Below are 20,305 nucleotides of genomic sequence, written 5' to 3'. Positions count from 1 at the left end.
TAGCCCTCTGAGGAGGCCACGATTGCTGTCTGTAGTTGGGGAAACTGAAGCACAGAGCAGGGACCTGCTCCCCCAGCTAAGTGATGGGGACTGGGACACTCCTTCCTCCCGAGGGAGTGATGACTAGATTAAACAAGGGTAACTGCTGCAAAGCCAGCCAGGTCTGAGAGAGGGGGAAGGCAGAGGTTTGCACCCTGCCATCAGCACCTATCCCTCTTCCTTCATGCAGAAATGTGGCTTTTGTGAGATGAAATTGAGACCAGCTGAGTTTCCCCACCTCTTCCCTCATCTCCCTCCTCCACCACAGCCACTGCGCTCACAAACCAGTGCTGGAGAAGCCAATGATTCAGGCTGTGGGCTCTGATATTTGGACAGGGAGCAGCTGGTTCTGCTGGCCGATGCAGCCCCAGCTCCTGGGTCACAGATAGAAATCAGGGAGAGATTTCCTTCCTTCGTCTATTTTGCAAATCCTCCCTCCACCCCACTCTTCCCCCCGCCACCACTTCAGCCTCTGAACTTGTCTGCAAATGTCCATCAAAGGCCGGTCAGACCCTGGAGGGGATGGGGTGAAGAGGAGCAGGTGGGGAATTGCCCAGAAGGCTTTGCTGATGCATAGAGGGAAAGGATGGATGAGGGCAGCCTGCGTCCTTGGGAGGACAATTAGCAGGGGGAAATTACAGGGTTTTTTTTAATTCCTTTTTTCCCCCTTTTTCTTTTTTTTTCTTTTTTTCTTTCATTTTTATTTCCTTTTCTTCCCCTTGATTTCTTTTTTCCTCTTTTTTCTCCCTTTTCTTTTTTCTTTTTTCCTTTTTTCTTTTCCCTTGTTTTCTCTTTTTTCTCCCTTTTTTCTTTTTCTTTTTTCTTTTTCTTTTTTCTTTTTCTTTTTCTTTTTCTTTTTCTTTTTCTTTTTCTTTTTCTTTTTCTTTTTCTTTTGTCTTTTTTTCTTTTCCCTTATTTTCTCTTTTGTCTCTTTTTTCTCCCTTTTTTGTTTTCTTTTTTATTTTTCTTTTTTGTTTTTTCTTTTTTGTTTTTTCTTTTTTCTTTTTTCTTTTTCTTTTTTCTTTTTTCTCTTTTATTTTTTCTTCTTTTTTCTTTTCTTATTTTTCCTTTTTTCTTTTTTCTTTTTACTTTTTGTTTTTTCTTTTTTGTTTTTTCTTTTTTTCTTTTTTTCGTTCTTCTTTTTTCCTTCTTTTTTTTTTTTTTTTTTCCTAATGTCCATGCTTATTACAGGACCAGGACTGGTGGCAGAGCAGCCTCAGGCAGGCTCCGGAGATGTGATCCCTGCTGCACCAAGGCTTGTATTATCTGGAGAGCGCAGTGGGAAGGGCTGGGGGTCACAGGGGTGCTGGGATGCAGTGAGCCCACCCCGGCTGCTCCCAAACGGGCAAAGCACCAGGAGGAGGAGGGGAGCCGATTCCCTCCCTGCTCAAAAATACCCTCTTTTGGGTGGCTTTCCCCAACTGGCCTGCGGCAGAGATGTCCTGGGCAGCGAGACCCCACGCTCACGGGGCAGAGGAGGGACACGGTGGGGAGAAACAGCCAGAGGAGGTGTTTCTGGAGGGGGAAGGAGGGATGAGAGAGCGCAACCCTCTTGGCTTTCTGGCAGGGCCCACTGCTGCTCCCGGCAAGCCCCCCCAGAGCACACATGGCCACCGCAAGACGCTGCGCTGCAGCCCAGGTTTTGGGGGATCCAGCAAGGAAAGACACCTCTTAACAAATCTCAGCAGACGGTCTCTGATCAGTGCACTGAATTCAGTCCGGCCTCTGCAGAGCCCCATCGGAGCGTCCACCACCTGCCGTTGCTTCACTGCCTCTGCCCTGCGAGGAGGAAATACTGAAATAACAATTACATGTGTGGCATTTCTGTTACAGCAGCATTTTACACACCACTGGGGTGTTTTAGCGGCGATGGCTTGGGGCGGGGGGGGGGGGTGGGTTGCAGCGTGACACTGCTTGATCCAAATTCGCCTCCGTCATTTTACAACCCAGGTCCCAGGCTGTGCTAAATGAACTGGAAATTAAAGACTGCCAGTCATGCAAGTAGTAATATGTTGGGACTTTAAAATTTATTCCAACATGCTATTTTTTTAAAAATACGCTCAGACTGAGCAGACAATCTGAGCTGTAGTAAAGGCAATATTATACTTGTAAAAACTTCTCATTCACAGTACAGATGTCATTTACAATAAGGGTCACAAACATCAAATACTGAGTATTTTTTTCTTCTTCTTTTTGTTTTTTTTTTTGTTGTTTTGTTTTTTTTTGTGGTTTTTTGTTTGGTTTTTTTTTTTTTTTTTTTACATCGGACTGTGCTTTTACCTGCATTTTTTTTGCACTGATATAACCATACAGACATTGCAAGATGCAAGTGTAGAAACTGGAGTTAAAATAAAATTACAGGCAAAACTACCAAATTACATTGTACGCTGTACATATTTACAGTACCTTTTTTGGAATGTATTGCCATTTTAAGAACATATAGAAACTTTCTACAGACTATTCCACTTACAGAATACATACACCTTTTAGAAAAAAAGGCAAATATTTATCTTACATGAGACCATGTATATTAAATTTGCGTACACATTATTATTATTATTTTTTTACATTACATTTACTAAAGTGATCGTAAGTGCCATCATATCTCAGTAATGAAAACAGATTGGTTTTATGCCATCAGGACTGATTTTTTTAATTTATTTTTTTTAAATTTTTTGTAAATAATTTACAATATGGTTTTATTTGTAAATACTGTGCAATAGATGGAAATATTAAAAAAAAAAGAAAAAAGAGAAAGAAAAGCACATGATGAAACCAAGTCAGCAAATGAAAACCTATTGCAAGAACAGCAGAAAAGGGCTAGATCAAATTGTCTGGGATTTTGCATGAAAACTGGAATAATTTTAATGACTTCTGCGTGACCAAGTATATTGCTTGTTCAGGTGCTGTTTCTGTGGATTTAAAACAAAAACCAGGTAAAAGTGATTCCGGCTTAAAAGAAAACCGACTCTTTTGCAGATTTTTTTGGTGGAGGTGAAAGGAAAGCAATGGGGAGGTGGCGGGTTGTGCCTGGCATCACTCCCAGGGAGCCGATGGCCAGCGGCTGGCAGGGACCGCGATGTCTTCCCCGCGTCTCCCAGAGCTGCCAGCAGCATCCTCAGCTGCCTCCGGCCCCGGGGCTGGCTGGGCGAGCAGGCAGCAGGACCGGCTTGAGCAAGAGCAGGGTTTGGGACCAGTTTTCCCCAGTGAGCCCGAGCGCTGGCCAAAGAGCGTAACTTTATAGACACGAGGGTTGAGAACGTCACCCCATTGGAGCAGGTGATGAAATACATTTCCCAGTCATAAGCTGTAAAGTCACAGCTACTTCATCATTACTTTTAAGAGTTTCCTGCTGCAGTTCCTGGGTATCCAGCCAACAACCTGTGAATCGTTAGAGCTGACAGAGATGTGCTTCAAGGCACGGGGTCGTTTTTGGGAGCCAACTGCCCCCCTCTCCTCCTCCCATGGTCTGCTCAGTCCTGCAAGACACCGAGCTCTGCAACCCTGATAAAAGAAGCTAAATTCAGGCTTAAGCACAAGGAAGTTACTGAAACTCCAGAAATGCTTAAGCTTAAGCCAGCATACAAGTGCTTTATTAGCTCTGGCTATAAGGCTTGATACTTAACATGACCGCTTCAAGGAGTTATTTAAGAGCATGGACCAAGTCCTCCATGCAGAATGATCTCTTGGATGCCAGAGCATCCGTTTGCCATTGAGTACCTGCATTCATGGGAGCTACACACCCAGCTTACCCAGGGGAGGAAACATCAGAGGAGGGTTTTGGCCGATTAACCAGCTACAGAACAAAAAGGAGCAGCCAGTCTCCGGAGGCCACGTGCTTTCATGGACTATAAATTTAAGAGCCTTTGCCATAAGAAAAGCAGGGGATTTTATTCCCACCTGCTGATGAAAAGGAAGGGCTGGGCTCTGCTTTTTAATTTGCCTATTTGCATTATTAATACATTCTCTTGCAAAGAATACTGCTAACTGCTCTGCCAAGCCTCTGTACAGACACAAAGTCAGCCACCCCTGCAGCCCTTGTGGGGAGTAAATTTTGCAGACAGAAGAGACACCCAAGGTGATATTGAAAGGTGTGACCGGCAAACAGCTTTCACCAAGTGTGACGGAAGCCAACGGGGGCTCCGGGTAGGAAAGGCCACCAGCGATGGCCAAGTCTTCAGCCCTGCCGTAAATAACGCGCAACTCTATGAAAATCAGTGGAGCTGCATGACTGTGCTCCTCAGCAGGGTACGGGGCAGAGGGGAGACAGGGTCTGCACAAGGTCACGCTGTGTTTTCTCAGCGGGGTTGGGTCTCTGGGGGATGCCCTCCCTGCCCACGGACGGAGATGCTGGTGCCAGCGCGGAGGAGGACACCCTTCCCACGGAGCTTTGAGCTGTCATTGTGATAATTAGCCCTTAAATATAATATTTATTTTTTTTTTTGTGATCCTTTTTGCCTATCCAATAGGCCGTATTGCGCCCATTAGGTACAGCATGAAGCACCATTTCACCCCAGGCAGAGCCTCCCCCGCCGCAGCCGCGCTGCTGAGAAGCCCAACCGGGGCGACGCTCAGCACAGCCTTGGCGGGGGCCGGGGTGGGGGGTTGGTTTATTTTGCCCATCTCCTGAGTTTTCAGCAGTCCCTGCGGGCGCCCGCTCCGTGGCTGCCAGGCGGCGGGTAGGGCACCTGAGCAGGGCACGGCCCTGGGAGCACCTCGCCGCCGCACGGACCTTCCCCAAACTCCTCTCCCTGCTTTTAGTTTTTTGGCGGTGGGCGAAGGCATCGGGACGGTCGGACACAGCGCTGCCTTCCAGCCCGGATGCTCTGCAGCTGAGATGCAGAAAACGTCAACTCATCTTGAGCTGCTGGCAAAACTTTGAAAAAATAATAATAAAAATAATAACATAAACCCCAGAAAAACAAGAAACCAATGTCAGGGCTTCTGGGTTTTGTCAGGCTTTTTTTTTTTTTTTTTCCTCCTCTGTCCAGAAATGACAGAGGGAGGAAAAAAAACCCGCCCCCATGCAAAGTACCAACAGGTCAAGGATTAAAATACAGTTACGGAAAGAAGCCAAGCAAATTTGATCTAGCCCAAAGCTCGTGGCAAATGCACCTAACAAATCCAGGACGCCGAGTGCACGACTGCTGCATTATTTTTCTTTATGTACAATTTCAATATATATATATATATATATATAAAAAAAAATTAAATACAAAAAGCTACCTTGGAATAATGTTAAGAGTGTGACAAGGGCAAGGGGGGGGAAGCGACAGAAGTCAGGACAGTCAAAACCGTGGCTGGATTTGGTGGATGGTTTCCAGGGATGCTCACAGCGACCCTGGCCGAGCGCTCCGCTCCCAGGCAGCTTGATATTAAGCACTCGCTTAAAACCTGGGTAGGATTTAAGCTGGTGCTTAAGAATTTGAGCGAAGGGAGTTGCTAACGCTGAACTGAACTCCCAGCCCCGGCTCCTGGATCTGGCCGGGATTGAAAGTCCGACCAGCTTCCAGGCTTGGGGCCAAAGAGGGGGAGATGGGAAAAAGGGAAACTTGATAAAAGTGCTAATTAAGGTATAAATGGGTTCTGGACGTGGTTTTTGGTCAGTGTCACAGCCTTAATGTTATTTCCATGATATCTTCTTTTGTACTTAATTCCCTTTACAAGAAAAGCAAAAAAAAAAAAAAAATAATCACAGAAGATTATTAAAAAATTTATATTATTTGCCCGTGAAACGGGAACAGTTCATAGCTCATCAAGTCTGGCAAGGAAATATGTTCTCATTCAGGGTTTTATTTGATTTCTTTTTTTTTTTTTAATTTTACTTTTTTTTTAAAAAAAAGTGTATTACGTACCCGATAAACTGGAACAGCTCTGAAAGAAGAAAGAGCTGGTCCACTGGTTAAATATTTATATCTTTTTCTTTCTTTTTTTTTTTTTGTTAAAATAAAAAAAAAAAAAAGAGGTCTGTACAGATTCCATAGACCAGAAAACCCTCTGAAGTAGTAAAGAGCCTGCTGTCTGCTCGGGCAAACATGTATCCAACATTTCTATGTTAAAAAGTGTGTTAATGGGACAGAGAGGAATGGCTCCATTGGGTCTCTCTGTATTTGGTATCGTTATCTGTCGGCAGTAGAGGCCATTGCTCTGCTACGGATGGTCAGAGTTAAAAATTTGCTCTGGAAAAAGTTTCTGTGCATGCATAACAAGCTGCTTGCAAACATTCACCACTCAGCATCATACCTTTTGTCTTCCAAGACACCAACAAAAAGGGCCCATCTATCTGCACAATAAGGACTACCGTTGGCGACACGTTCTGCTTAAATAAATAAATAAAATTCAAATTCGACAGAGAGTCACATGGGAGTTACGGAGCCCCAGGCGTGCAAACAAGCAGAGCACAAACCACTCCTGCATCCCCAGAGCTCGGGGCAGCCCATCCAGCCAGGACCGAGCGGGAATGGGATGGAGGGAGCTTGTCCGCAACTGAAAAATTACAGAGGAAAAGTGGTGACAAGGCTGAGTTTTCTTCCATTTTTTTTTAAACCAAAGGAGGGTGTTTACAGAGGGCTTCCAAGCCCCAGAAAAGTGGGGCTCTCAGGCACAGGCATGACTTTGTCGGGGCGATGCGGGGGGCACTGCGGAGCGGCCGTGGGATGGAAGGATTAAAGCAAGCAGGAGGCCGGCTCGTCCAGCGAGAGACACCATTCCTGGCACGGGGTCTGCATGCGATACATTCCTACGTTCTTGCAGTTAAATCTTTGAAGAACCTTTTTTTTTTTTTTTTTGTCCCTTTTGTAGAAAAGTGCTTTGATGGGTTCTGCAGGAGGGAGGGATGCTCAAGGTTCATTTTCTCTTTTGAGTGACAATTTCTCTCGCTGCGAACGAACCTCCCCCTACTCAAGGAAGTGCTAGTTTCATTTACAAGTTCAGGGTAAACACGTTTTTCAAATGTAAAGCAGTTCTCAACTGTTTAAAGCACAACCATAGGCAATCAGAGGGATGCGAGAAAAAAAAAACCAAGCACTTTGCGAGAATTAAATAAAGCATGTAATAAATACAGATCATAAACTTCTGTACACAGGACTAAGGGTTTGGTTTGTTTGTTTGTTTTAATCATTTAATCAATATAAAAAAAAGTTTTTCTGTTTTGTTTTTGTTTTCAGTGCATCTTCTTCCTCTTAAAATGCTTAACCCTTTCCTTTCTGCATCTCTCAGGCCCATAATTACGCACACCTAAATGGCAAAAAAGACAAGGTCTAACAAACCCCTTTCCAAAAAACTCTAAAAAAATATTCACAGCCTCAAACATTTTTGTACATTTCAAGCAACAAAAGGTATAGAAAAAGGCACAAGTAACTGCATACATGTGGAGATAATACCAGACTGGGACAAAGAAAACCAGGAATCTTCCATGGGTTTGGTCATTCACTAGAGTGCTTCTTATAGCCATGATTATACTAAAGGAAATAGTGTTGAAAATGTCTGTTGATTTTACATAGGAAGCCTAAAGGTGGAAGAGATGGAGGAGGCTTAAGTACTTCCCGTGTCTTCATCCACCTTTTTTTGAGTTTGACCTAAATCTGCGTGCTCTAGGTGTGGACTGCTCTTCCTGGAGGTTCCCCCTTGGTGACTGGGTTCTCCAGAGAGGTTTCTCCTCCGGACGGAGAAGGGCTGGGAGTGCGAATGGCTCGGTGAGGGCTCTGAGAGGCAGCCGGTGCTGCTGCTTCGGTCCAACGGCTGGGAGGGGAGATCTGAGATGAAAGTGCAGGATGATTCAAAAGAAGTGCTCGAGCTGCCAGATTGCTTCTTGCCCGGTTTTTTCAAGGGTTCTTCCCCGCTCGTCGAAGGCTTTGGAGAGTGCTCGTCGGTTGTGCTGGGGCTGGCTGGGGATGCCGAGCAGCCTGCCTGCTCCGCGTGGCTAGACTCAGCAAACATTTTTACCCTGTATTCCTCCTGGTCTGTCTTTTGCTGAAGCTCACTAGTCCTCATTTTCTCTTCTGAGTACCCGCTGCTCGTAATCTCTGGGGACAGTGTGTATTTAGAAACCTTCGCAACTGGGGAGACGGATGCCGATGACGGCTCCCGTGGGACCTGCGGTTCCTCGTCCCTCTTGGGAGCCCGGCTGAACTCGGCGAAACTGCTGCCACCGGAGGCAAAGTATCCCGCTTGCAGGGACACGACTGAGCTGGGCACCAAGCTGGGATGGGTGCTTGGCCTCGCCTGGACCATCTGGATGCCCCCAATGGGAATCATAGGATATGGGGTCCTCGTGAGCTGCTGCGAATGCAATGGGAGATGGCTGAAGACATTCTCCTCCCCTCGGCTGGGAGCGTGGACATGTATTTCATGAGGTGCCTGCAAGGGTCTGGAGCAGAGGGGCTGCGTGATGCCAGGTGAACATGTTGGGCTTCGTGGTTCTATCTTCTGCACCGGAGAGGGAAAAAAAACCAACTGAATCAGTGCAACGCAAAAGTTATGGCATTAGCATCATTTATGCTCACTAAAAGGATTGGGGTTGTCAGTATTTTATTCTAATTTGAGGGAGATCAATCAACTGAGGAAGATTTGGACCCCCAAACCTTTAAGGTAAGGACCAGCACAACCCACAGCATTTGCCTTCTGGGTATAAATACGCCCACGGTCTTCTGGGGCACAGATCCAGGATCATTACAAAAATCATAGAAGGGTTTGGGTTGGAAGGCACCTTTAAAGGCCATCCAGTCCAACCCCCTGCCATGGGCAGGGACATCTTCAACCAGATCAGGTTGCTCAGAGCCCCGTCCAACCTGGCCTGAAATGCTCCCAGGGATGGGGCATCTGCCACCTCTCTGGGCAACCTGGGTCAGGGTTTCTGAAAGCCTGGAATAACGTTATTTATTTTTAATGCGTTTTCTTAACGCAGGATTACATCCTTACAGCTGCTAATTGCAAGGATGTTTTGGATGGAGTGAGAGATAGCGTTAACTCTCGTTTGACACAAAGCACACCCATCAGCGTGGTCCCCACCACCACCCTCATGGTGTGGTCTGTAGAAACCAAGGGTTAAGACCCTACGATTTTACCTTTTCCTCTTTCTCTCTCGGTGCTTCACATAGTTTCCTAATGTACATCATGGAGAGATATGTGGCTAAACAGAAATGGATTAATTAGTGATGAAGTTATAACTAAACCCCTAAACAGGACTCCCAAGAAGAGGAAGCAACAGAAACTGAAATCAACTTTCTGTTAAGATGGGGTTAGATATAAAATTTGAGGATTCACTGGAGGGCATATTTCTTTGTAGGATCATGGAGGATTGCCTGACCCTGAGAGCTGCATCTCTATAAAGAGGCAACAGAGGAAAGCAGCAAAAAAGGACAGAAGAGAGAGAAAGCAAGAGCCACTGAGGATAGTGTATACTTGATCAGCAGGTAGAAGGCCGAACACTGGCTAAATCTCCCTTATGCACATGAAGTCTTGACAGAATTGCTACAGGGATGCTGGGAAACCCCCAAACAAATTATTGCAACGGTGTGACAGCCACCAGAAGGAGAGGCTACCTACTGCAAGAGCCTGTGGGAAGAGAGATGGTCATGGGCAGGCCTGATGCACAGACTTGGCAGAAAGCCTTACACCGGAGCCAGGCTAAAACTGTCTCCAAGTTTCTAAGCAGTGCACAGGGCACCACTTTTGAGCACATAGCTCCGTTTGGGATCTGATAAATCCACTTCTGATCTTTCTGTCTCCTGTAGCCTTACGAGGAACGTAATTTTGCAATGACAGCCCAGCTGTCCATCTGGCTGATAAATAGAAAGTTTCCTGTTCAGGTCTTTATTCTTGCTTTGGAGGCACATGAGAAAAGCAACAATGGTGACTTTGGGTGCTAAAAAGGAGCAGAAAAATGGAGAGAAATGTATCTGTGTGACAGTGTACGTTAAAAGGTCTGAATGGGCAGATAAGCAGGGGTATACAATATTGTCTCCTACTGTGGACTAGGGAGCTCAGGGGATTTTCTACAAGTAGTGGCAGCAGGCAGCTTTCCTGACTAGAGTTGAAGGACCAGGGTTTCCACAGCCCTGAGATTCACCACAAGAAGTTAATTGACGAAAAAGGGAAATAGCATTAAAGTAAGCAAAAGTTTGGATCTGAAATGAAGGACAGTCCCTGAGAAGGTAAGACAAACACTCATAGTGGAAAGCAAAAAGACGGCAGCACCAAAAGACCGTACTTTATCATAGACATGGAAGAAACGCACACTGGGCAGCATGGCTTTTCTGGGGAAGGCCTGGGTCAACATCTGCCGTGACAGGTTCTCCAAGGGTTGTATAAAGGCCTTTCTCTTCCCAGTGCAGTCCCTAAGGGCTTGAGTCTCTCCTCACACCAGTTTCACAGCAGAGCAACTCCAGGAACTGAATCTCATGTTCATCAGCATAAATTACAGGAGAGCCAGGCACTTCAGTAGAAATGGGAAACGTTCCACCAAACCCGACGTCTAATTTGCCTGTAGCAGTGGGAGGAACGTGCAATTTTCCTTTACCCATAGGATTTGATATGTCCAGCAGAGAGATTAAATAATTTTCTGGACCCAGTGGGAAACACCTCTCTGTGCTGAAGAGAGAAGCGAGATGAAATCAGAGATGTCCAAACAAACATTTCTCAGCAGTTAATCTAACAGAGCTGGCTGCGTATGTACGTAGCCCAGGAGCCAGCGATAGAGTGCAATGCCTAGTTCAGATCTGGTTCACGTCACGGACCAGTGAAAAATAGCTTCACCCCCCCGCTGGAGAAATCTCAGAAATGGGTGCAAAATTCCCAGGGAAAAAAGGTCTCTTAGTGACAACTAGTCGTTATAATGCAGTGATCCTTATCGCTTGTCTCAGCAGGAGACTGGTTGGGTCAAGAGTGTAAATGATCCCTTGGAGAAGGGACAACTTTATGTCTCTTCAATTGAGATGGGCCGGACCAAAATGGGTGCAAAACCCATTGCTGTCCGCTGTCACTTTTCTCTGGGTTACCCGTAACATCGGTCACAGTCAGAGTCACTACGCACTTCTACGTTGCAATGTTCAGCTAAAAACATACCAGAGAACGTCCTGCAGGGACTAGAAAGCAAGAGGGGCTTGAACTTACCAGCTTGGACTCATAGAGCTGTACGTTTTTGCCAAAGAACCTGTGAGGTAGAGGCATCGAAGATAATATCCCATGCTGGGCTTGATATGAGCTTTGAACTTTGTCATCTGCTGCTGATTTGCTAGTACCAGGCAAGTCCTCTTTCCCGGGGGATGGATACCTAGGCGATTCTGAGCAGCCTGGAGACAAGACTTTCTTCAGCGATAAATATCTGACTGATGACATCTCCCTGCTCGGTGACGAGTGCCTCACAGGGGAGACTTCTCCTTCTGGTGGAAGGTATGTTCTTGGGGACAGCTCTCTTCTAGGGGAAAGATGCCTGCTGGGCGACAGCTCAAGTCTTGGTGACACACATCTCAGTGGAGATGCCTCCCTCCTGGGAGAGACACGCTGGCAAGGAGACAACCCTCTCCCTGGAGACAGGCACCTTAGAGAAGACAGTTCTCCAGTTGGTGAAAACCGTTTCGGTGAAGTTTCATTTTTGGTTAGTAGGTGCTTTCTCGCTAGCATTGGTCTGCTGCTGCCACCACCTCTGCCAGAGTCCTGGCTCGGAGACCACCTTTTTCTTGGGGAGGTGTCTTTTGAGGTTGACAGGTCCATAACTAAGGACATCTGTGGCCTTGTGACAGACTCTCTTTCAGCAGAAGCCAATTGTTCAGTGGAGGTCAAAGCTGGTCTGTGGAGACTCAAGAAGCTGTGGCACACAGCAATGTCACTGCTGTCTGCTGACCACTTTGTTTCCAGCCCTGAGGAGGAGGCCTGCTGGGCTTCACCTATTTTTTGGCTGCTGGAAACTGTTTCTTGGGATAAGGACAATGTTATTTCGGTGCCTTCCTCTTGAGAAGATGGGGAGCCACCTGAAGAGTGCATTGGGAGGGTGGTGTGTTTGCCTTCTGGCAACTTTAAAGGTGGCTCATCTTGGCTCTCCTCTTCCTCCTCATCTTCCTCATCTTCATTGTCATCATCATCGTCAGATTCCTCTAGGTCTGAAAACTGGTGTTCCTCAATTGGCTCAGATCCCTCCCGCCCCTCAGAGTCCTGGAATAGGTCTTCACTGGTTCCTGAAGGGATGGGCAAACACAAAACAGAGAGTGTAAAACACAGATACAAGGACTATTTTTATGCTAAATCTGCTGAAACGTTCTGAGGGGACAAGAGGACAGAGGACCTGGCTATTTCCTAGAACCGATCGTCTCGTGCTTTGAAGCCTGAAGTCTTGTGATCTGTGCCAACTTCACCCCTGACGATCCCAGTAGATCGCAGCAGATCCCACCATTGGGCCCTCCCACTCTACCCTAGTTTTGTTCCAGCCATTGCTCTGTCAACACGCGCAGCCATCAGTCCCTGCTCCTACTGTACACCACCACGCACCCTGCCTGTCTTTCTCTAGAAATGCAAAAAAAGGATCTTAATAGATGAGAACAGTAACACTATCATCCTTTGGTGGTCTTGTTATGACTATTTGTTGCAAATGGTGCCTACAAAATATCTACAGCTGCCAAAGTACGAGAAAGTTGCTGGGATGACTGCTGCCATCCTCCACACGTTGGGCCTTTTCCTGCCTACTTGCCTGACAGTTAAACATTAGCAAGACAGGGCTTTTGTTAAAAAGCAAAGCATTGGGTTGAGTAAACCTCTGTGTTATTTTCCCCTATTTTGAATAATTCTAGCTACGATGCAGAGGCTTCCTTGTGGTGGAGGTTTTTTTGCTGTCTGTCTGTGGAAGGCCTTGCACAGGGATGCTTTGCTAATGAGAGCTTGTAAACAGTGAGGCGTATACAAAAAGGCAATCTAAAGGATCCGAAATGTACCTGCGGGTAAAAAATACAGCATCTCTCTTCTACTCTAAGGGCCAGCAGAAGCCGTTCTGAGATCAGTACCAAGTTGCTCTGCCCTGCCCTGAGAACAAGCTGCGTTCCCCCGTGCCGGGTGTGCAGCCATCCTGGCAGAAATGCAAGCTCAGCCTGAAGAGGTCCATCGGGAACAGCCGCTGGATGTCACTGTAGCTCAACAAAAGTGTGCCGTCAGGAGGCTTTCCCTCAAGTCCCCACTGTTCTGGAGGGGCTAATAAAATACCAGTTTCTCAAAGTCTGCGCCAAGACGATAGGACACGCTTGGTCCCTGGCTTTGGAAGGAGAGTGCCTGGATGCTGCTTTGAGACCCGCGTGAAGCCAGGTAACTAACTGCAGCACCGCTGGCTTCTTTTCGCTGTCAGTTCAGCCTAGGACACTGTTTCTCCTCTGATGAACACTGAAACCGTTTTCCATTTAGAGCTGCCATCTGTCAGCAGGACGAGCCGGAGGGGAAATTAAACGGCGCTAACGCTGAGGCTGGACCACACCTGCCGGCAGCAGGCGGGGTGGTTTCCAGAAGAGGACATGGCCACACAGCGAGAACGCACTGTCATCTATGGATAAAAAGTCCAATTTTGTTTCCTTTGAATAACAGGACCTTACTACTAAATGCTCATGAAGTATTTGGCATTACCAGTGAAATAAGACGTGTTTCACCATGGCTGATTATCCATCCAAGAGTCAGCCTGAAATGCATTTCATTTGCTCCCCACCCCGTTTCTAGTCCATAAAACGAGACCTACTGCAAACCTCACACAGCACCCAGCTGTAGTCAGCAGCTCTCCACCAAGAGGCCGACTTGCATTGTGAAATGCTTGTAGAATGATGGTGTTTCCTGGACCCGGGATCCAGTGGCGGTTTGTTTGCAAACTCCCAGAGGAACTGAGTTAAGAACAAATATTATTCCAAATGACCAGTTCTTCCAGCTGTAGAGTGAACTGTACATATTTCTTGCTTGGAAAAGGAATGGATTTCACTAGTCATAGAGTCATAGATTCATAGTATCATAGTATCATAGAATGGTTTGGGTTGGAAGAGACCTTAAAGATCATCCAGTCATCCAGTGCCACCCCCTGCCCTGGACAGGGACACCTCCCACCAGATCAGGTTGCTCAAAGCCTCGTCCATCCTGGTCTTGAACCCCTCCAGGGATCGGGCAGCCACAGCTTCTTTGGGCAACCTGGGCCAGGGGCTCACCGCCCTCACAGCAAAGAACTTCTTTCTCCCCTCTTTCAGTTTGATACTGTTCCCCCTCATCCTATGGCTCCCCTCCCTGATCCAGAGTCCCTCCCCAGCTTTCCTGGAGCCCCTTCAGGTACCAGAAGGCCGCTATAAGGTCTCCCTGGAGCCTTCTCTTCTCCAGGCTGAACACCGCCAAATCTCTCAGCCGGTCCTCACAGCAGAGGGGCTCCAGCCATCAGACCATCTTTGTGGCCTCCTCTGGACCTGCTCTGGGTCCCTGTCTCTCGTTTCAGGGTTTGACATCTATGGGCTTCAGGATGGGCAGGGAGCTATAGCCTTAGCCTCCACTGCGTGCTTCCAAGAGCCTTGTCCTGTGTGGTCTCCTTTTTTGGTCCCAGTCACACAATGGACAAGCGCTGGCCAGGACAGAGCGCGAGGTCAGAAGTATGGAGTGAGGGAAATGTGAAACCAGCTCCGCACTGGGGAGTTGTTTGCATTTGCCACCAAGGGAAACATTCGAGTGAGTCCTGGGACAGCCCAAAGGGAATTTGCTTTGGCCTCCTAACATGGTCCCTGCAGCAGAGAGAGCTCAGACCTGAGCCCTGGCTTCTTCCAACTGAAACGCATTCTGCTGAGCTAAGAGGCAGAGAAAGCACAAGTCAGGAGAAGACAGAGGGAGGGATAGATGGAGGAAGGAAGGAGAGAGGAAGCGAGTGAAAATGTGCCCTGTTGACATCTTTGTCCGAGGGCTGCATTTCATTACGCGTGTGTAATTCTAACATTAGTCTACCAAGCTGGTGCAATCACACCAGGCAAAAGCAATGCAGGATTGAAGAATTATACTCCAATCTCCTTTTATAGTAACACCCCTTACTTTCTCCTGCCCCTTAAATAGAAATAAAAACAATCAAGTGAAATGCAACTCCAGTTTGAAATAATCCAGGGAGTTTTAGGAACTGCTGCTCCCTCCCTGCCTGCCCCCAAAGGAAAGCACGGCAATCTTGCTGCGCTGATTCGTGTCACATGGAAATAGTAATCTTTTTTATTTCTTTTTTATTTTAATTAAAATTGCCCTTGCTAGGCTCTGTTCTGAGCCTCTTCGCCAAGAAGAGAGAAGACACGCTGTGCTTACACAGGGGAAGGCTCTTTGCAACCCCCTGCTCTGAGAACAGGGATGCGTGGTACAGCTGTGATCTCTGATTCCTCATGCACCTTTCTGCCATTTTTATGTTATTTTCTCATCCATCCAAATAGCCCCAACCATTGCAGCACAAGATACAATTTTCTGACCATCTTCTGACCATCTATTTAGCATTTACTTGGCATTTGTGAGCAACGGGCCTCCTTACTCGCGAGGCAGAATATTTGAAATTTCAGCAGAAGCCCAGTGTTAGCTTTAACCAGGTGAAAAAGAAGCTGGAAGGAAAGAAAGGAAATGTCCTCCGACACCACACCTTCCCGTTTTCACCTTTCTGCATTCCTTCCCGGCAGACGGACCCCTTTACAGCAACGCAAATGGTCTTCATCAATGGGAGGAAATGGGGACGGTATATTTGTTGTAAGTTTAAAATTACATGGATTGTTTGCATAAGGCACTAAAGTCCAGACAGCGCAACACATTCCGGCGAGCAGCCGCACAGCCAACGCCAACAATGGGAGAGGAGTCCCTTCCGAAAGCTGATGGGTTCCTGTCCTCTGCAGTCCAGGTAGGGCTCAGCAGGTGCCCAACCACCATGTGTTCAGCCACAAGCCGACTGGGACCAATGATTTAACGATGGCCAAGAAAAAAAATGTCCCCCAGCTGATGGTCCCATCCTTTCCCCTGAGCGCTCTCACAGCTGGCCTGGGGATGCAAGGCAGACCTTTCTGGGGCTTTTCTTTAGATTTACTCTTTCCACGAGGCCAAAGGCTGAGACAAGCTCAGCCTCATCACCTGCCAGACCTTCATTCTCGGAAGCAGAGTGCTCCCATCAGCGGGCTTTCACACTGCTCGCACAACACGCCGCTGAGTGCACTACTATTAACCCTGTACGAGCCCAGGGATGAATGACTGAAGGAAACCATGAATGAAAACATACCCTGGACTGGGGAAGTGAACCCTTGCGGCTCTGTCCTCAGAAGCCTGCAATTACACGTAACATAAATAGAACTTCTGATTTGCAGGTTTTTCAAGAGCGACACTCAATTAATATGATTCATTAGTTCTAATTGACAATAATGGAAAGGTTTGAAATAACAGTTGTTCTTTTCAGAGTCATGCAACCAACATTTCAGGAGCCACTTTCCTCTTTCCCTATCTAGCTTTGATCAGCAGAAGTATCAGCGATGGGTGGTATAACAGCAGGGAGCGATTTCTGGAGACCATCAGCTAATCAGTTATTTTAAGTGAGTTCCTGGGCTGAAGGAGTTCTCCAGCAACCAGCAACCCCACATGGGAGCAGCCTCCTGCTGCTCACATCACACCAACGATTTTCCCTTGGGGCAGCTACTGCAAAACCCCCGACTAGGTTTTCTTTTGGCCGTGCCCTCCTTTGGAAAGGCCACGGCCAAGTACAGCATGTCTCTGCCCGATCGAAAGGTTGCTCTGAAGAGCTGGAGAAAAGCAGATTTAAAAGGAAGAAAGCCATTCCTTGAGGCGGAGCGGCACACTGTTGGCCACGTCAGGTGTCCTTAGCCTTGGTTAGATGTTTATTCGGCGTGGCCTGGGAGAGCCCTTTGTCCATCCCTGTACGTGCCAGGAAAGGCAGTGTGGAAGGGGGCACAGGTGTCTGATAGTGCCATAGCACTTCTTTTTTCTCCCATGTCCTCATCCCCTGACTGTCCAGGTGACTACACCTGGCCTGAATCGGAACCCAAGCCTGAAAAGGCATGGAACCACTGCACTGGGGGATGACTGAGGTTTGGGACTGGTTAACCAGTGGGACGTCTCAGATATAATAGAATCATAGCATCATCTAGGTTGGAAGGGACCTTTAAGATCATCGAGTCCAACCATCCACCTAACTCTGACAAAACCACCGCTAACCCATGTCCCTCAGCATCACGTCTACCTGGTTTTTAAATACCTCCAGGGACGGTGATTCCACCACTTCCCCGGGCAGCCTGTTCCAAAGTTTGATAATCCTTTCTGTAAAGACATTTTTTCCTTATATTCAATCTAAACATCCCCTGGCGCAACTTGAAGCCATTTCCTCTTGTTCTATCGTTTGTTACGGGTTCTCTGCTGGCAAGTTGAGCCATGGTCTCTTCAAGTCAAGGACAGTCGCACCAGCCCTCCAAGTCATATTTGTCCCAGGACAGTGACACAAGTCCTGCAGCCCCACCGGATTGCTCTGCAACTGCACCTCTGTGCCACAAAAACAGGGTGGCCACATCCGACCTCCTCTGCAGGAACGGTCCCAGGACCACGCTAATTCCCACACTATGCTCAGCGTTTATTTGATGTGTAGTAGATGGCCTGAACCACAGCTGCCTTGCTGATCGCTGCTGCAGTTCAAGTTGAGATGATGGCCTGCAAATGTCTCCAGCACAGTTTAATTAACCAGCGTGGAGATACCCCAAGGATGCAGCACACTGCGGGGGACAGAATTTCTGAGACTCAGTACCCAGAAGCTGAGACTCAAAGCACCACAGAGGGTGCCGGTGGCCAGGGCTGCCCGGCAGGCACAGCCTGCCAGCCCCCTGAACCACCCGGACCACGAGCCCCCTTTGCCGTATGAAGGGCTGCCGCCTGCATCAGAGCAACCCCCTCCCCACCAGGGGCTGCGCAGGGAAACACTTTGTGATTTTTAATTACCTATGAAGCAGGAAGCATGTGGCACTGCCCCTGTCCCCAGAACCAGCCCCTTTCCCAATAAAACCTCTGATAGACTCGACCTCAGCAGGGGACCAGGGTGATAAGCGCTGTTTGTTGTTCCTGCCGAGTTAACATTCCCTGGCTCACAGCGCCGTCTCCAGAACTTGCTCAGCTGATGTTCACTTTATAAAAATAACCGTGGCGCCATGTGTTTTATGAAGTTCATTTTAACCCATTGTCAACAAACCCTTGCGGGCTGTGGCAGAATGAATCCCAGAGATGGGGGAATCAAAATTGTTTGGGGTGAGACAGGGGGTGAAACAGGAGAAAAAATGCTAAAGACAGCCCAAGAGCTGCTTTCATACTGGGATTTCTGGGGTGGCAGCCAGGAAGGGTCAATGGTGTCACGACCAGCCTGCAATGCAATGCAAACAGAGAACACCACCCTGCTCTGTGGCACGACATGTTTTATCCAGGAATAAACACACTGCGACACAGGCAGACCTGTGCCCCCAGAGCCTCTCTTCCTGCTACAGCTGGGATGTGCAGCATTTCCTATAAACGTAAACGACCCACTGAACGCAGATGCAGGTGACCCAAAATTTCGTGGGGACTGGAGATCTGCTACCCCTACGGCTTCTTCCCCATCAGTCCTGTGCCGTGGCTCCAGCCCTGAGTACTCAGGGTCTTGCTAAAGGAAACAGAATAACAATCGTAAAAACATCTAACTGTTCCCTGGAGACACATAACCTAACCCTTCACAGCTGTCGGAGCGCAGCCTCCAATAATTTGGGTAAAATACCTTTTTCTAGCTCAAACAGCTAAGTATACATGAGACTTCCCCGTGTTCCTTCATCTCCCAGCTGGTAGGTCTTCCTCCCCTTTCCCTCAACATTTCTGATGGAGACAGGAGTGATTATGGTCACCACACTCCTGCCTGATGCTGCCCAGCCTCCCAGGAGGAGCTCTACTTCTCGGGATGACTTCAGGGAAATTCAGCTGCAGATACTATAAATCAGGGCGGAAATTACTAAATAAGAGAGTCATGCGTCCTCAAAGAACAGACAGATTCCTGAATTTACAGAGCCTTGGACAGACTTTGTGTGTGTGTTTGTGCATAAGTAGATGAAAGAAATAAGCAGGTGAGTCAGGGTAAATGTATCTTCTTGTAAAGCACTCAGAATAATGCCATTAAATGTCAAAGCACCGTGTTATTTTAGTTTTGCTGGCTCCTTCCCTACTGAGAAATCTTCCAGATCATTTCTGACCTGGGTGATTCACCTTCATCCTACACGTGGAAAAGACCCGTGAGAGTAAGAGACAAGGGAAGCAGCTGCCCCCCTGCTGATGACACCCCATGCTGGTCTGCTGAGGTCTCCAGCAGTGGGGCAAGGTCCAGGCTGGGTCTGCCCACGGAGGTGGGAGCAGCTCCTGCATGCGCCAGTCCCTCCAGATGCAGCCCAGGTTTGCACTGGTAATTTGGAGTCTCCTGGGATCAGCCAAATACAGTAAGATGGGCAGGTCCCTAGATGATCCTTGTGGAAAAGTCTTTCTCTGGCAGCCCTTTCAGGAGGAAGGTATCTCCGAAGCACTAATACTGCTGTATTGCCAGAGCACATCCCCTCCGCAAGAATATCACCACAGCCTGCACAGGCCACGCACGGAAGGGTCATCCCCGCACTCGGCCTCAGCACTCCAGCTCCAGTAAAACGTGTTGTCAGGTCCCAACCAGGGGTTCCAGGACTGATTTTTCTCCTTCACCCACCAGATTGTTCTTGCAGCAGCAAAGTAAGGGGTCACAGCCTCAGGCAATGCATCCTCGGGGTGGGGGGTCTCATTTTGCTGCTGCAGAGACTCCCTCTATGGACAGGAGAGACCCAGGCCAAAGCACAGCAGTCAGGCTCCCAAATTCCCCACTAGAGATACCACAAAATACCAAGAAGAACCTTCTCACGCCACAGATCCACTATTTATTATTACGTGTGTAGCCCACACGCAGAGCGCGGGGCCAAAGCAGGATGCTCCCTACTCGTCCATTTACTTCTGCCTCTGACTGCAGCCAGACAAAATACTTCAGCCAAACAGGCAAAATACCCAGCAGGGAGACACAGGCCCACACACTGTCCCAGGGATGCACCATCCCAGGACGGCCCCGTAACCCACCCCATGCAAGAAGAAATCCCTCCTTGGGTACTGGAAGGAGCCTGGGGCAAACAAACTGCTCCACACAGAATGATAGAATCATGGAATCATAGGGTTGGAAGGGACCTCTGGAGATCACCCAGTCCAACCCCCTGCCAGAGCAGGGTCACCCACAGCAGGT

General features: G+C 47.9%; 1 protein-coding gene across 10 annotated transcripts in view; it reads right to left on the bottom strand.

Annotated features, from left to right (window-relative positions):
* Positions 1 to 2,059: 2,059 nt before the first annotated feature.
* The window catches only part of HIVEP3 (HIVEP zinc finger 3), a 289,740-nt gene continuing 271,494 nt past the window's right edge, over positions 2,060 to 20,305 (bottom strand). For 8 of the 10 annotated variants that reach the window (XM_054223793.1, XM_054223792.1, XM_054223796.1 and 5 more), the window contains 2 exons: positions 11,152 to 12,212; positions 2,060 to 8,466 (listed from right to left, as the gene is read on the bottom strand). In XM_054223793.1, the coding sequence (XP_054079768.1) occupies positions 7,573 to 8,466; positions 11,152 to 12,212 (1,955 nt within the window). In that variant the 3' untranslated portion in view covers positions 2,060 to 7,572. The other 2 variants (XM_054223801.1, XM_054223800.1) reach the window with 2 other exon arrangements.

Source organism: Rissa tridactyla, chromosome 18 (genome assembly GCF_028500815.1).
Source record: "Rissa tridactyla isolate bRisTri1 chromosome 18, bRisTri1.patW.cur.20221130, whole genome shotgun sequence".
Lineage (NCBI taxonomy): Eukaryota > Metazoa > Chordata > Aves > Charadriiformes > Laridae > Rissa > Rissa tridactyla.
Note: the sequence above shows the minus strand (reverse complement) of the source record. Positions and strands in the feature narration are given on the sequence as shown.